Source organism: Hemicordylus capensis, chromosome 12 (assembly GCF_027244095.1).
Source record: "Hemicordylus capensis ecotype Gifberg chromosome 12, rHemCap1.1.pri, whole genome shotgun sequence".
In the NCBI taxonomy this organism is placed as follows: domain Eukaryota; kingdom Metazoa; phylum Chordata; class Lepidosauria; order Squamata; family Cordylidae; genus Hemicordylus; species Hemicordylus capensis.
In genome coordinates, this window is record NC_069668.1 from 3,709,960 (window position 1) to 3,727,472 (window position 17,513).

At 47.7% G+C, this 17,513-nt stretch overlaps 1 protein-coding gene across 10 annotated transcripts in view; it reads left to right on the plus strand.

Moving 5' to 3' along the window:
• Positions 1-17,513, plus strand: part of LOC128336042 (maestro heat-like repeat-containing protein family member 2A) — a 93,058-nt gene that overhangs the window by 42,289 nt on the left and 33,256 nt on the right. For 7 of the 10 annotated variants that reach the window (XM_053275159.1, XM_053275161.1, XM_053275167.1 and 4 more), the window contains 9 exons: positions 2,373-2,507; positions 3,112-3,226; positions 4,281-4,427; positions 11,591-11,773; positions 12,726-12,881; positions 13,836-13,973; positions 14,877-14,979; positions 16,037-16,102; positions 17,069-17,329. In XM_053275159.1, the coding sequence (XP_053131134.1) occupies positions 2,373-2,507; positions 3,112-3,226; positions 4,281-4,427; positions 11,591-11,773; positions 12,726-12,881; positions 13,836-13,973; positions 14,877-14,979; positions 16,037-16,102; positions 17,069-17,268 (1,243 nt within the window). In that variant the 3' untranslated portion in view covers positions 17,269-17,329. Of the gene's footprint in view, positions 1-2,372; positions 2,508-3,111; positions 3,227-4,280; positions 4,428-8,610; positions 8,660-11,590; positions 11,774-12,725; positions 12,882-13,835; positions 13,974-14,876; positions 14,980-16,036; positions 16,103-17,068; positions 17,330-17,513 lie in introns of those variants that run through there. The other 3 variants (XM_053275165.1, XM_053275162.1, XM_053275169.1) reach the window with 3 other exon arrangements.

The window sequence follows — 17,513 nt, forward strand, 5'->3', positions numbered from 1 at the left end:
CCATTGGGCAGTTCTATTCCTTCTGTTTTTTTAATTTTCCCTCTGTTCATTATTAATGCAGCACACTTGTCTAGTCCAAACTCCATTGCTATATCGCTACAGAATATACGGACAGTGCTTAGCAGTGATTCAATTTCTGACTGGGACTTTCCATACAACTTCAGATCGTCCATGCACAGCAGATGGTTGATTTGACTTGATGTTTTATGATGGTTGATTTTACTTGATGTTTTAGATGTTTGGTATCCGAGGCCTGTTTTGTTTAGTATTTGTGAAAGTGGGGTCATGGTGATTACAAACAACAGAGGGGATAGTGAGTCCCCTTGGAAAATGCCTCTTCTAATGCTAACCTGTCCAAGTGTCCCGCCATTGATTGTTAACTGTGTACTCCACATGCTCATTGCTTTTTAAATAAATATCTGAATGTTTTTGCTGACACCAGTTGTTTCTAAACATTTTAGTATCCATGTGTGAGGCAATGAATCAAAGGCTTTCTTGTAGTCAATCCATGCAACACTTAGATTGGTTTTTCTTCTCTTGCAATTTTCTAAAATCATTTTGTCAATCAGCAGCTGGTCTTTTGTGCCTCTGGTGTTCGGGCAATTTCCTTTCTGTTCAACTGGAAGCTGTTTGTTAGTTAATAAGTGTTGCATCACTTCATCTGCTATTATTCCAGTTAATAATTTGAACATGGTTGGCAGGCAGGTGATCGGTCTATAATTACTTGGAACTGCACCTTTTGCTGGGTCTTTCATAATGAGATGAGTTTTCCCAGTTGTTAGCCATTGTTCAATATCACCTCCTTGCAAAATGTGATTGAACTGTTTTGATAGTTGTTTATGAAGGCTTGTTAGGTGTTTAAGCCAAAAGCCATGCAGTTCATCATCGCCTGGCGCAGTCCAATTTTTAATTTTCTTTGCTCTTTCACTTATTAATTCTGGTGTTATTATTAGACGTTGCATTTGCTGGTTACATTTTTCGACCTCTTTCACCCAGCCTGCTTTTTTATTATAATCTATTGGATTGTCCCATAATTTCCCCCAGAATTGCACTGTTTCTTCTTTATTTGGTGTTTCTAGGTTTCTTGCAGTTTCTCCTATGCTTTGGTAGAAACGTCTCTGATTCAACTGGAATTGGAGATTCTGCCTGTGTTGTGTAATTCTGGCTTCATACCTGCTGTTATTTGCTGCTTTATTATTTCCAGGACTTCTCTAATTTTCCTTGAATCTAGGTGGTATTTTTGGATCAGATACTGTTTGGTGTTTTCATTCTTCAGCTTCTTGTCTTTCATATCTTTCAATTTACCAGCATCTGATCTAAGCCTGGAGATTTTATTTTCTAATCTAATCTTCCATTTAGGTGATGCACTACTTTCTTTTTTTACAGGTCCACTGATCTTATATCCGAGCTCTTGTGTTGTTATTGCTGCTGCACTGTACATTAGTTGGTTTGTTTCTTGCAAATTCTTGGTTGTTATCTCTGCAAGTGCAGCATTGACATCTTTTAATGCCTGAGCAAGTTGTTTTTTGGCAACCGTTTTTAGAGCTGGAAGTCGAACCCTGGTGGTTGTTTGGTTCATGTGCTCAGTTATTTTTTGCTTTAGTTCTTGTTGCTTTTCTGTTAAACGGCATTTGGGTTTTTGAGGTGAAGGCAAAGGGGAGGTTGCCTGGTTTTGATTTTGAAACAGTTCAGTAACAGTGGCATCCTCGATTTCCAACACCTCCTCCACCTGCACCTGAGCAACTGCTTCAGTTGGTGGTAATTCTTCTTCCATATTTTGAGCCTGTGTTGCTCTTTGCAGTTCTTCCAGCTCAACTCCTGTGAATACTTTATTTCTTATTATGAATCTTCTCTGGTCTGCTAGCCTTTGTTCTGTTATTTCTGTATCTGGATGCTTCTCTTTCCAAATTTGGTACATTCTTTTTAAATAACCTCTTCTAGTTGGACTAGACTTGTAATAGCAGATCATTATTTCCTTGTTGGCATTTTTCATATATTTTTTTCGGTTAAGCGACGTTTCTTCCAGTAACTTTGCTGTCTCCAGCCCTGGTTGCTCAACTGAAGATCCTGAGTCCTATTGCCCACTTGCCACCAGATGTCCAGGGACTCCAGCACCTGGCGCGGTCCTTGTTGACCCGGGCGATGACCGATCCGGTATAGATTTATTAAAGTTACGTCTCACCATATTGTTGACGGGAGAGGCACTCTTTGTCTGGCTCCTCTGGTGAGACCTGTCCGGTATGGTTGGACCTCTGGCATAGCTCTCACCTTCCTCAGAGCACACAAGCCCCACAACCACACCAAGGTAGTGCCTCACTGTGGGATGATGATGATGATGATGATGATGATGATGATGATGATGATGATTCCAGGCTCGCAGCTGCGGTGCTGCAGGCGGTGCTGTACAAGGTGCTCCCGGAGGTGGCCAAGGAGTTAGACGCAGCGAACACCTGGATGTTCCTGGTGCAGCCAGGCGGCTTCCTCAAGGGCGTTTCCCTGCTGGCCAGGTGAGGAGCACAGATTGCTGACCATCGGGTACGAAGGCTCCTAACAGTCTTTGGCCACATCTGCCCCCTCAAGATGTAAAAGAGGCAATGGGGCTTGCAGTTTTCTCTCTGTGTTATCGCCCCTCCTGGAGCCCGGCCCCACAAACAATGAGGGTCAAATGCCAGTCCTCTTTGCACAGAGGAAAGGGTTAGGGTCACCATGAAGAAGTGGCTGTCTTCTCTCCCAGGAGTCATCTTTGGAGGACGTTCCTGCCCGTTTTCATTCCTCTGAGAACAGCTATAAAGTGTGAAAAGTCAATTTTGTGTCTTTTAACTTTAAAAAAAAACAAAAAACACTTTACTCCTGCTAACTTGGCAAAGAGGCACCTTTTACCATGGTGATTCTCTTGTCTTTAGCAGGGGGAGAGTAACTGGCTCTATCTGTCCCCGGCACAGCATTCCTCCAGTGGCTGTTGCAGGGGTCTATCTTATGGTGAGCCCTTTGGGGACAGGGAGCCCTTTGAGTTATTTATCTATATCTATGTCAACCGTCAGTTTGGGGAGTCTTGGGAAAGAGGGTTGATGTTTGTACTCCAGCCAGCCCACTCTTGCTGTTCCTGCCCAGGGCCTTGGCACGCTCACGGGGGGCCTTCCTGGACGGGCTCCTGCATCACCTCCTGCCCCCTCTGAGCTCCCCCGAAGTACCCGGCATCAACCTCAGCCTGGCCTTCTGCATGGAGGTGAGATCACGGTCCTGGGTGCCACAGGAGACAAGAACCCCCAAGGAGAAATACAGCAAGGGGAGGGGAAGGGAGGGGTGTAGAACCCTCCAAACCTCTCACATGGAAACATGCCTTTTGAATGTGCAAGGGGTGTGGCCAAGCAAGCTGGGAGGTGTGGCTTGGAATGGGGGCGTGGTCACGCAGACCAATGCAGCCTTGTGCAGGGTGTGGCCAGGTAACTGGGGAGGCGGCAGGGCCGGATTAAGCCAGTGCGGGGCCTGTAGCATATGTTATAAATAGGCCCTAATTTTTTTTTTTAATGCACATAAATATTAAAACATAAATTATTTACTTACTTAGTAAAGTAATTCAATTTTTTTCATTTGCTATATTTTGGAGTATGGGAGACCAAGCCACAAACTCACACTGACTACAACATCAGTGAACATTTATATACCGTTTTTCAATCAAAATTCTCAAAGTGGTTTACACAGAAAAATAAAGAGTGGATAGATGCTTCTCTGTCTCCAAAGGGCTCACACTCTAAAAAGAAAAATGTGGTAGGCACCAGCAAAAGCCAGAGGCGGATTAACGTAGTAGCAAATGTAGCATTTGCTACAGGCCCCGTATTTTTGAGGGCCCTGGATGCCCGCTTCCAACTGGGAATTAAAGTTAAAACTTTACCTGTTTTATTTGGTCCATATTAGATAAAATATCACTTTTCTACCAAATGTGCCTTTTAAGAGAAGGCCCAGCACAGCATCTGTCCAGTGGCTGGCGCCTACCACATTTTTCTTATGCCTAGAACACGAAGGTGTGGCCACACCAATTAGGAGGTGTGGTTCAGAGTGTGTAGGTGGGGCCAAGGAACTGGGGAGGCAGGCCGGCTTTAGAAATGAGGGAGGTGTGGTGTGGAGTGTGAAGCGGTGTGGCCAGGCAGCCTGGGAGGCATGGCTACAATCACTGGGGGGGGGGAATGCTCACATGCCTGATTCCGTTACTCTTGGAAGTGCCCCAAACTCCTTCCTCTCACTGTTTGTTTTTCGGGTTTTGCTTTGTTTTTTGGCCGCAGCTAACAGGCCACCCTGTGATGCGCAATCCAGAAACACTTGACCTGCTCGTCCAAAGGCTGCTGGCCAAATTTGAATCCGGCAACGCCGCTGAACGCCTGCTGGCAGTGCAAGGCCTGGGGAACGTGGCGGAGGGAGCGCCAGAAGAGGTAGGCCCAGTATGGGATGGCGACATGACTACCAGGGCGGCAGTGTGTGTATGCAAGACTGTAGCAACCGCAGACCAGCCCTGCTGGATCAGGCCAAAGGCCCATCTAACTGATGTGAATTCAGTTCGTCCCTGGGTCCGCCTTAAGCCAATCAAACAGACACAGTGGGAATCAATTAGAGGCTTGGTTTAATGCTCTGCAGAAGCAGGTAGACAATGGGGCTCACGCTCCACATTGAATACAAATTGGTTATAGGTGCATCTTACATTTATACAGACAATCTGAATGATGCTGACATAGTATACGTGCCAGTAAAATGGTGGACTAAGTATCTAGTACGCATGCGAATGATTCATTGTTCATCTGGTGATCACTCCTTATTTGGTTACATCCTGTTTTATTAACTTGTCAGCAAAGAACAATGAGAATCTTGTGAGAACCAAGTTTCATAGATACATTTTAGTGGAGAGAGATAATGACATTGGCCGTATGTCTCTGAGCTTGGCTGGGGTTACTTTAAGTTAGAATTAGGTTTTCTAAGCAAACTTGGGGATGCTTTGGTATTCTAAGTAAAATGGAGTTACTTTGGTTTTCTAAAACATATCAATTCCCCCCTTAAACACTGCATCATCCTGAATCTTCAGGACGCCTTAATTAAGGTTTGTAAAGGTACAGCTATATGTATGGGTCTTACATTATGGCAAGGTTGAAAGGTTCTCATAAACATTTGGATTAAAGCTAGAATGCATTGTAAGCAGCAACATGTGATTATCAATACAAAGAGAATACATGCTATAACTAGAATTATCTTCTGTGCCTATAAATCAATAGGCTCTCCATATTAGTTAATGAAAGTTCTAACTGTTTGGAAATATTAATAATAGCATAAACTCTTAGATGGAACTCTGTGTTTCCTGTGGCTAAAGGGTTTGGGACACATGTGGTTTTGGGATGCCTTAAACATTTGTGATGCATTAAGCATAGTTTTTACAGAAATGGTATGTGCTATGGCAGGCACATTGCATACAATATTCTAGAGCTACAAACATAATTATATAATTCTATACATCACACACACATATCCTTAACCACCCATATCTGGCATGATTTGACATATATATAAAAGTTTTACACATAACAGCAAAGTGTACATATAAAGATCATACAACTTATAGCAAGCAACATGATTTTAAACCATCTTTATCCCAAATAAAGTATAAATAACAGTCTTGCATTGTGGAACCAGATGCTTCTGGTGATTAATGGGTTATCAGCTTGTGGAAAGCGATAGCAATGACAAGTCATGTATAATCACACTGATTAATACAAGTGTCTATAAAATTGTAGGTAAGGCTTGGGCCAGCTTAATGTCTTAGAGCATAAAGGGATCAGTAACTTGGGGATAGGTGCAGACTTGCAGGTAAATGCTCTGGTTGAAACAATGAGATGATTGGCACAATATATAAGTGAAACAATAAGGAAATGATGGAGAGCAAGCATGTGAGGCCCATGATCTTACAGCACAGGAGATAGCAAGGTTTTCAACATAATGATAGCACATAGTCACTACAAGAAAGTAATATAAGAAAGTGGTGCAAATCATCAACTCCCACCCCCCTTAGTGTCCTCTAAAGTCTGTCATGGCCAAAAAGGAAGCCATGGAGAGCTTTAGAATTCAAAATCTAAAAGTCCTTGGTAAGGAAAAATATATTTTAGTCCTTCAGTTGAGAACCAAATGTTCTTGTACAACGTTGCAGGATTTCGGCTGTCCTGGATGTTTGATGATCCGTGTTGCTCCGGCTTGTTTGGCTAATGTCCACAGACAAGCTCGAATGTTCACGTGTTTGGGAGCCTTGACTCCCTCCCCTTGTGGGCAATCTGAAATAGTGTCTTTGGCAGAATTAGAAATAGTGTCTTTGGCAAGGTATCTTACCCAGGTAGGATGGTTCCAGGGCTTTACAGCTTGGAGAAATGCTGTTACGTGTATGACTCCAGAGAAAAGTGAACAAATTGGCTTGCTTGTTTGTTATCAGGCAGTCTTCAGGCGTTTGTTGTCTATCCTTCTCCTATAACACTTGGGAGCAGGAAGATGAACTGTGCATTAGGCCCTCTTCTTTGAACACAGAACAGGGTAGCAGATGAACGTCCTGTCACCATTGGGTTGGACTGGAAATGCAGATAGGGACTGCCCTCTGGTAGCTGCTGCTGCTGATGGTTAGTTTTCCTGGGTCACTGTTGATGGAGACTCTCTTGGGATCACATTCTGGCGATAGATCCAGGTATTCCTTCGACCTGGGGAGGACCAATCCTTCTTGGAAAGACAATTCAAGGCACTGTTGGTTGCAAACTTGTTTACTTGAGAGAAAGACAGGCAAGTGAGTTGCCAATTCCCTCCCCCCACCCCATGTAGGGACAGCATCCTGAGACTAAGTCTCTGGGTGCCAACCATTAGCACAAAAGGAGAAGTCAAGTTTTCAAGGCAAATAATACAAAGGATGGATAAAACCTGAGGCTATTTTCAATTTGGTCTTTTGGCATTTTTTTTTCCTTTTTCCAATTTATATTTTTGGTTCCCTGTTTGCCTTGGGCTCCCCTTTCCCTGAAGATCAGAACAGGGGATGATGTCTTCATTTGAGGCTTGGTGGCCAGGCGGGAGGCTGTGTGTGGGAGCCGGTGCTTCTTGGAGGCTGGCTGGCTTGTGTTGTAGGCTGGTTTCTGATCACGAGAACAAAACAGCCATCCTGGGCAATAGCAAAGCAATAAAGTCAAAAAGAAAAAAGGCATTCACATTTTTTTTTCACCCCCCTTGTGAGTTTGGGGCTTTGAGGAGGCATTAAAGCCTTTCAGGTCAAGCATAGTCACTGCTAACAAAGTCCAGTTTCCATGTGGCATCTCACATTCTCTTCTGTATCCTGTTCTTTCTCCTTACAACAACCCTGTGAGGCAGGCCAAATCATTTGAGTTGTAGGCTCTGTGTCGCCCAGCAAGTGTCTTGGCTGAATGAGGATTTGGACTCGGGTTTTCCCGGTCCTATTCCAGCACTCTAACCACTGCACCACGCTGGCTGACAATCATACTTACAGTCCATTGTCAGGGCAATCAATCTCCATCCAGTATAACTGACTTCATCGTCAGTAACGTGTAGATAGTTGTGGTGTCCCCGTTCTCCATCTTTAGCCTCATAATTAACCAGTCACTGATGGATTCAAGTTTGGGTTTGACATTTCTGTAAAGCGAAAACAACCTCTTGAGACAAGGAAAAAGGATAGCCCACACAGGTAAGTCAATCCCTGCCCTCTGTTTACCCACAGCTTGGGCATTACCTGACTTGGCATGTCCAGTGAGATACTATACCTTGGTAAAGTAGGATTGTTTACTACACCTCTGCTATGGATGACTGCAACCTCTTCTAATAGTGTAACAGCAGTCTAGAGTTCTGATATCTGTGTCCCATGTTTTACTTCCTTGTTTCCCACTGTTAAAAATCTTCTTTCTTTCCAAGTGGCCCCATGAGTTGTGTAAAAATTACCTTGAAGGTGATGAGCTCTGCAAGCTGTGCTGAGATACCCGGAGAAAGAGCATGGTCAGTCACTTCTCCATAGCCAGCTTGTCCATCTTACATGAAGCTGCCTCCATCTGTGTACAGTTCATCTTTAAGATCAGAATGGCTTGGCATAGATGCAGTCCACAGCTTGCAAGCAATCATGCTCTTGGTCTTCTGTAGGCTCAAAAGAAAGTAAAGTAGCTGGATTAAGAACAAAAGTAGTAGCCATGGAAACCCCAGGATTCCTCACCAAAGTCACATGATATTTGGTCATGTGTGGGGGAGTTGGCCATCTACTGCCCCAGACTTTTAGCTGGGAAATTTCCAAGGTGAATTGCAAACCGGTGCTTTGGAACTCCTTGCCACTTGCAGGATTGGCAAAACAAAATTTCTTTCATCAAATCTCATGTCTGGGATTTTAAGATTCAGCTGCTGTGAAGGCAAAGCAGGGCTGGTGGATGAGTCAAATTAAAAAATTTTTTTGAACCTTAGACCATTTGATTAGTAGCTTTCAGTTTACATCAATTTAGTTAGCAGAAATATTGCATAGATTTTGCAAAAACATGACAGTAATACAATTAGACTAATTTATCTTAAAATCCATTTTTCCTTCTCACCCACAATTAACTGGCTTTTCAGAGAACCTGCAAACTGCTTTTCAGAGAACCTCTTGAGTTCACAGAAATAGGTAAGATAAGATAGACCATTGTCAAGGAAATCAGTAAACATAGCAAATAAAGGCTTATGATACTCAGTAGTGGCAGAAATATCACATCACAATTAGCTTGATAGAAGAATGAATGAAATAATAACTGCTAATTTTGGAATTCAATGTCAGAGCAAGTTTGGTCTGGAACAGTTTACAGAAAGGGGAAAAAAACATGTACTAGTATAAATATATTCACAAATACAACAGAATAAACAGAATAATTACAACTGAAACCTCATCTTCACAGGGATGAGTTATAAGATTAATGGGGTTGAATTCCTACACAGAACCAGAGCTTTGGGCTCCCTGTTCAGAAACACGCGCGCACGCACACACACACAGAGGCTTGTCTTGTGTATTTCACAGAACAAAGGACTAAACAAAAGAATTTTATAGCATTTTAAATATGTCAGCCATAAACTCAGTTAAGAAAGTAGTTTAAACAGAACAAACTTATCACAGTTATCCATGAAAACAACCTGTAATTCTATATTACCTTTCCACATCACAATCTTATAACTTACTGGTGCTTTTCAAGCATTTTTCTTTTTGTTATTGTTAACAACCTCCAACCAAAATCCTTTTACGTATTTCCTTCTAGGTTTTTTTTTCTTCTTTTTCTTTTGTCTGCAATTCCCATATGCATTCCTTCAAAACTCCATTTTCTTTCCTCTTTTCCAACTGCCGGCAGTTGAAGAGAGAGAGAAAAAAGAAAAAGAGAACAAAAGCAGCCTTTTGTTCAGAGAAACTTTTGCAGCTAGAACAGTTATCTTTTGGCTTCGTGACAACAGGACAGTAGCAGCAAGATTTTTTTATTTTTATTTTTTTTTTTTGCAACACAAGGGCAAAGCCTGGAAGCAACTTGGAAACAGAACACAGAGAGAGAAATGATTTTTGCAAAAGACAATAATTCTTCCTTCCTTAACACTTATAAAACAGAGGCAAGTGCAAAAGGATGTTATTTTCGGAGTCAGGAGGCCTCTGACTCGAGTTCATAGTGGCCAAACTTTCATACAAAGGCATTTCAAAACGTGTTTTCTAAGAGCACTCTTTGCTCCCATGATAATCACCCAATTTTTCAACACACACTCCAAAGGTGTACATGAAATCCGTTCAGATTTTGTGTACTTGCTATTTCTGCTACCCATAGCCCCCCCTTTGAGTTGCTCGGGCTTAGGCTGTTTATTTCTGACTCAAAGCCGCCCCTCCTTGGGCTCTTGGCTTAAGTCACTCCTTCCCAGGCAGCCCTACTTCGGCTGTGGGGTGTTTTTTTTGTTTTTGTTTTGTCTCTCTCTCTTTCCCCCTTCTCGAGCTGAAAGATTAAACCGCCCCTGCTTGGGCTTTTTGGCTTTCTCCCCTCTTCTCGGGATTTTGGCTTTCTCCCCTCTTCTCGGGATGAAAGATTGCCCCTCCCTGGGCTTCCCCCCACCCTTTGCCCCTCTTGGGCTGAGGAGAACCAAAAGACGTCTTTGGATTTCACTCTCTCACTCACTCACTCTCTCTGTTCACACTTTCATTCACTCTTGCCTCGATTCCCAGATGTGGCGCGTTGTGACGACTGGCGCATCCCGGGCCCATGAGAATCCTCCACAGACAAAAGCTGTGGGGTGCGCTGGATCTCACTGTCCCGTGATGGGTCAGACTGTCCACCCAGAGTCACATCCGAGTGTCACGGCACCAAATTGATGTGAATTCAGTTCGTCCCTGGGACCGCCTTAAGCCAATCAAACAGACACAGTGGGAATCAATTAGAGGCTTGGTTTAATGCTCTGCAGAAGCAGGTAGACAATGGGGCTCACGCTCCACATTGAATACAAATTGGTTATAGGTGCATCTTACATTTATACAGACAATCTGAATGATGCTGACATAGTATACGTGCCAGTAAAATGGTGGACTAAGTATCTAGTACGCATGCGAATGATTCATTGTTCATCTGGTGATCACCCTTATTTGGTTACATCCTGTTTTATTAACTTGTCAGCAAAGAACAATGAGAATCTTGTGAGAACCAAGTTTCATAGATACATTTTAGTAGAGAGAGATAATGACATTGGCCGTATGTCTCTGAGCTTGGCTGGGGTTACTTTAAGTTAGAATTAGGTTTTCTAAGCAAACTTGGGGATGCTTTGGTATTCTAAGTAAAATGGAGTTACTTTGGTTTTCTAAAACACATCATAACCAAGCCTCCTGTTTCCAACAGGGGACAGCCCAGATGCTTCCGGGAATCTCCTGAGCAGGGCGTGAAAGGGATAGCAATTCCTTCTTGTTGTGTCCTCACTGGTAGATTGCCTTGGGTCAGGGAGGTTCTATTTTGGCAGACATTGCTAATAACCATTGGCAGAACTTCTAGTTGCCTTGCTGACTCTAACCACAGTCCCTCTAGTCTAGCTTCCTGTTCCTTACAGTGACAAAACACAATAATAATTACTATTAAAACCTATATTTATAGATCGCTGATCAACAAACAACAACAACAACAACAAATGCTGTAAAAGTGGTTTGCATAGAAAAAGGAATAAGAGGGTTCACTGTCCCAAATAAAAACGGCTGAGAATCTAAAAAAGAAGTACATCATAGATAGCAGCAACGGCCTCTGGAAAGATTGTGTGCTGGGCTTGAATGGGGATGGGCCTTTTGGGAGCCTACAAGCAGGGCAAAGCTCCCTGTTGACTCTCCCCAGTATCTGGTTCTCAGAGATAGTCTGCTTCTGAAAATGGAGGTTCCATTTTGCCCTTGTGACTAATGTGGAGGGCGTGGGGAGAATGGGCCGAGATGGGAGTGGCCCCCGCCCAGAGGTGAAGAACGCTGTAGTTTGCAGTGCCGTTTCAGACAACGCTGGAGGGTCTCGGGCGGGTGGGGGCAGGCAGCCAGGCACTGACAGGCAGAAGGGCTGTTGTTTCTCCACAGGCCAAGAAGCACCAGAAGGCTTTTCTGGCGACGTTGCTCCAAGCTACAGATGATGCTTCCAGCCTTGAGATCGCCTGCGAGGGTCTGCGCGCCCTGGGCAAGGTGTGGGGGTGCCTCGGGGGACGCCGCGTGGGTTACGCTCTCCGGGCTGCAGCCAGCAGAGCCCGCCTGCACCTCCAGCAGGTGAGTTAGCCCTCGGGCCGCTGCGAGGCGCCTCTGCTGCTTTGCTTCTGATCAGAAGAGCCCTATTAGCTCCAACCTGAAGCTCCGTATAGCCAGGCATCCTGTCTCCAACTGTGGCAGCCTGACGCTTCTGGGAATCCCACACAGCAGGCCAGGGAGGCAACTGCCTTCTCCCATGCTCCACACCCCCACAGCTGATATTCAGGGTGGACTGCTCCTGACCATGGAAGTTCCACTTAGGCCTCTCTCCCTCCTTTGTGACTTGTTCTAACCTCCCTTTAATGCCATCTAGGAGTGGCAAATTCCATAAATAAATTAGTTGTCCTGTAAAGAAAGATCTTCATCTCACCTGTTCTGATCCTACTACCTGTCAGTTATGATATCCCAGGGACAATTCCAAGGGTAACGGAATCAGACATGGTACCACTTTTTCAATAACTGTAACTCTAAGCAAACTTCCATTCATTTTACTCCTACAGAGAGACCATATTTTTACAAAACCCTTAAATATTCTAGATCGATATTATAGATAGTGGCTGAAACATGCAAAGGATGTTGGTAACCAAATCGGAAACCATGTCCAAAAATTCTGATTCCGTTACCAGCGTATTTTGCACATTTTAGACACTACCTGGAATATGTAAGGGTTGTAAAAATGTGGCCTTAGAGTAGGAGATATTATCTTGCCAGTGTGTGTGTGTATAATATCGGCCGGAAAATTTGCTTATGGCTGCAATCGTTGAAACAGTGGTCACATGCCTGATTCTGTTACCCTTGGACTCCCCCCTGCCCCAGCAGCTGTATAGTTAGCCTCTACATCTGGGCCAGCCCTCTAGCTGCTTCCTGCTCCCCCCCAGAGCTGGATGCTGCTCCCGCTCTTTCCTTCCTCTCCGTCAACCACTGCATTTCTTGTGATTGATTGCTTCTGTTCCCCCCACCAACTCTCTGCCAGGCCGATGATGCCCTCCGTGCAGCCGCCTTTGAGCTCTTTGGCCAACTGGCCCAGGCAGCCCCACCCAAGCACGCCAAGTCCTTCGCCAAGGAGGTGGGACCTGCCTCGGCCGCCCTCTTGCTGCACTTCCGCGATCCGAGCCCTGCTGTGGCCAAGGTATGACCTGGGGACATGAGGCACACCCTTGGCTCTCTGCGCCCCGGAACCTAACAGCCCCTGCCCGCCCCCTGAAATCTGCACCAACCAAGACGGCAATGCTCACACCACTCCCGTTCCAAGCAGTGGCTAAAGGGCATCTGAAATGCACGGGGCGGGATCCAGATCTTTGACGGAAGCTCCTTGTGCGAGGGAGACAGACAGTAACTAGCAGTCCACCCTTGTCCCACCTGGCTCAGGATTGTCTGCACTGGCTGGTAGCCGCTCTCCAGGATTTCAGAGCAGGGTCATTCCCAGCCCTACCGGGAGATGCCGCCAGAATGGAACCCGGGACCTTCTCCCTGCTACTGCGCTGTGGCCCCATCCCCATAGGAAGCTGCTGTTTACTGAGTCAGACCCTTGATCCACCTAGCTCAGGACTGTCTGCTCTGACTGGCAGCGGCTCTCCAGGGACTCGCCAAGGTTTCAGGCAGGAGTCTTTCCCAGCCTTGCCCGGAGATGCCGCTAGGGACCTTCTGCGTGTAAAGCAGAGGCTCTTCCACTGAGCTACGGCCCCATCCCCTAGTGGGGACATCTTGCAGCCGGTGGTGCACATAAGCCGTCGCCTATCCAAATGCAAACCAGGGCAGACCCTGCTTAGCAAAGGGTGCCATCCATGCTTGCTACTGCAAGACCGGCTCTCCTCCCCTTGACCTTCCCGCCTAAACTCCGGATGCCGCCTGGTGAACCCAACTCTCCTGTTCTGGGGGCAAGCCCTAGGTTTTGAACTCCCAATCCAGAGGGGAATGCCCAGGGGTGCAGTTGACGAGAGTGGGATCAGGAGAAGGGGACTCTATCGTGGGAGGGCAGGAATGGCCCGAGGAGGGCTGTGGCTCCGTTCCCATGCCAGGGCCCCCCTCCCGCCCACTCCCACCGCTCTCCTCAGCAGGGATTCCGCCTCTCTCTGTCCACCAGGCCTGCTACACAGCTTTCCTCCACTGTGCTCTGTTCATGGGCCTGCAGGAGCTCGCCGGAGACATGGACGCTGGGCTGCTGACGGACGCCTTGGGGGCGCAGCACACTTGCCTGATGGGCAAAGTCTGCAGGCAGCTGGTGAGCGGGCAGGCGGGGGACGGCGCCACGAGGCAGGCCTAGCCTGAGTTATTCCTGGCCACCGAGGACTTTCCCCCTGGATGGCGGGCAGACCTGCCCTCTCTCCCACCTGTGTGCCACCCGCTTCCCTCTGCGTCCCGGTCCACAGAACTGTGCCAGAGCCATCAGAGGAGGAGCAGAGAGAGCCCAGAACCCGTCCCCTTGTCTCGGTGGCCCTGAGGACTAGGAACTTAAATGGCCCCAAAGATTGTTTCCCACTCCACCCGCCAAAGTTCCTCATAATGCTGTGTTCTTGGGTGGGATTGCATAAAATGAGGCCCTTGTGCAGAATCCAGTTTGTGAGCCTATCCGATACAGCCTAGGAAGAAGGCTTTTTGGGTGGGATGTCAGACACACACACACACACACACACACCGCTAGATTGGACCAGCAGTCTCGGACCCCCGCTGGATCGGACCTGGAGAAACCGTGTTTCTCCACAAGGGCTCACAGATGCTTCCGGGAGGCCCTCCCCTAATAACCTGCTCCCAGAATATGGGATGCTGAGGTAGACTGCCTCTGGACATGGAGGGTCCATGCTACCATTCTGGCAAAGAGCTACCCCCTGATTCTTGGCTGCTGAGGCTGCGGATGATGGGAGTTGTAGTCCAACAGCAACAGGAGGGCCAACGTTGTGCAGCTTCCCCTGCTGTGGCCGTTGCTTGCCGGGAAAGTGCCCTAACCCCCTGAAAATTTGGCTGGGGTTGATGGGAGTTGTAGTCCCATTACAGCAGCGGCGGAGTGCCGCCCGTCTGCTGTGGCCATTGCTGGCTGGGAAGCTGCTCAAACTCCCAGATGACCTGACTTGCCCCTTTCTGCCCCTTTCCCAGCACGACAACAACACTAACACAAAATGTCTCTTAGGCTCAGACAGACCCAGCATTGCTGGACGCCGTGATTGCAGAGGTGCCTCGCTACGCCCACTGCACCTGGGAAGGGATCCGGCTCGCGGCTTGCAAGCTGGCAGGTGAGACACTGGTGCGTGTCTTGGGTGCGAGTGGGGGAGGGAAGGCAGCAGGGCTGGAGAGGGAGACTTCTCGGTGGTAGCCCCTCGGCTCCGGAACGCCCTCCCCGAAGAGCTTGGCCATGCTCCCTCCCTCGGGGTTTTAAGAAAAAGATCTACTTGTTTAGACAGGCAAGTTAGTGTGTTTTACTGCCGCCTGGTGGGGTGTTTTTGGTTTTTATTTTATTTTAAAGGGGTTTTAATGGTTTTCATTCAACATTGCGTCTTATTTCTCTTGTTGTGCTAAATTTTATATGACTTTGGTTGTTTACTATTGTGAGCTGTGTCATGGAGCTTATGTCATGGAGGACAGGTCTATCAGTGGCTACTAGTCTGGTGGGAATAGGCCTCCTCCAGCCTCAGAGGCACGATGCCTCTCAATCCCAGTTGCAGGGGAGCAACAGCAGCAGGAGAGGGGGCATGCACAGATCTCCTGCCTGTGGGCTTCCCAGAGGGGGCATCTGGTGGGCCACTGTGGGAAACAGGAGGCTGGACTAGATGGGCCTCCTTGGGGGGAAAGGAGGTATTTGGAACATCCGCTCCACAGAAAGAGTCAGCCACAAACATCCCGCAGGGGCGTAGCTAGGGGGAAGGGTGCCCATTTTCACCCCTCTCTCTGGCAGCCCCTCGGAGTGAGGGAGATAATGAGGAAAATAGGGAGAAAGGAAGCTGTGAGGGGGGCCCTTGAGCTGGGGCCCTGAGTTCTTTGAACCCTTTCACTCAATTATAGCTACACCCCAGCGTGTGTGGGGAAAGTCATCCGCTTGGAGGTAACCTGGCCCGTCCTTCCAGACCAAACGGTTTCAGCTCCGTGACCCTGGAGGGCTCCCTTGCATGGACAGCTCCCTCCAGGTCTTGCAACCGCCTTTCAGTAGGGTAGAGGTGGTTTAGGGTTGTGCTAACCTGCAGACCAGCCTCAGTGGGGCCCACGAGCTCTTCCTCAGCTCTGTACGTACACAAATAGAGCCGCCCGCCCCCCCTGGCTTGGACTGAGCCCTGCCCTTTCTCTTGTCCCTGCAAGGGATCCTGGTGGAGGCCATGGAGACACAGCACCTTGTGGGGCTAGACCTGGAGCCGCTCCTGCAGTGTGAGTCCTACGTGCCAAGACCTTGCCCCCATAGGAACATAGGAAGCTGCCATATACTGAGTCAGGCCCTTGGTCCATCTAGCTCAGGATTGCCTACACAGACTGGCAGCAGCTTCTCCCAGGTTGCAGGCAGGAATCTCTCTCAGCCCTATCTTCTTGGAGATGCTGCCAGGGAGGGGACTTGGGACCTTCTTCCTGCAAGCAAGCAGAGGGTCTTCTTAAGGCGTTCCCATCCCCTGAGGGGAATCGCTGACAGCGCTCACACCTATCCTCTCCCATCCAAATGCAAAGCCAGGGCGGGCCCTGCTTAGCAAAGGGGACAAGTCCTGCTGGTTGCCACCAGACCAGCTCTCCTCCCTCTTACCAACAACGGAGGACAACATTTGTTGTTGTTGATAAGCAGTCAACAGAGAGGACAGAGACTGGGGATCTCCGCGGAGTATTATGGGATGGAGAGAGGTGTTATCATCTGGCGGGCCACCGCCATCAGCTAGACCAGAGGGTCCCAGGCTTTTCTTTTCTTTTTTAAGAAGTGTACCCCTCCCCTTCTGTCACAAACCTTCAGCTCAGGGACCCCATATATTGTGTGTGTGTGTGTGTGTGAGAGAGAGAGAGAAAGAGAGAGAGAGAGAGAGAGAGAGTGTGTGTGTGTACACACAGAGAAACTTAAATATCGCAGTTCTGAGACAGGCTACTCCAGTCACTGGCTTCCGTACAAAGTAAGATACTCATGAGTACCCCGACTGAAATGAACTGTGAGAAGTCGTTCTGGGAGGCCACCCGGTCCAAGCATGATGTGGAGGTCTTGAGGGAATGGAGCAGGCTATGCCAGAGTGGACCTGCCCATGAATAAGGCCTCCCCGCTGATTAACCCGCCGACAAAGGGGTGAACCTCCAGCTCACATCCCACTCTGGGCTGCCCTGCACCACTGCCGCCACCCTCACTGCCTTCTCCTCTTGCCACAGCTCTGCAGGCCTTGCACAAGGATCCCTGCCCAGCCATCGAGGCCGCCGCCTCGGAAGCCGCTCGTATCGTCCAGCAGAAATGGCAGGAAGGAGCTGATGCGGGGGCCTGTGGGCGCCGAGGATGGCTGCTGTTTTCAGGTTGGCTCTTCAGCCGGCGGCCAAAGGAGGGCCTTGTTGGTGTGCGGCCCAGGCCCATCTGAAGAGGACGTGTTGGGAACGAGGGGGTACAGATGTCCAAATACAGCCCCTTGCACTGCTGATGTGAGTGATCTCATCTCATTTGGCGTATGTGTCTGTCTGACTCTGGAAAGCAAGTCCTGCGAGGGGTGGTTCAGGGAACTTGGCATGTTTAACCTGAAGAAGAGACGACTATGGGGGAGAGATGAGGGCCGTCTTCGATTATCTGCAGGTAAAGGTAAAGTTGTGTCGTCGAGTTGGTGTATCG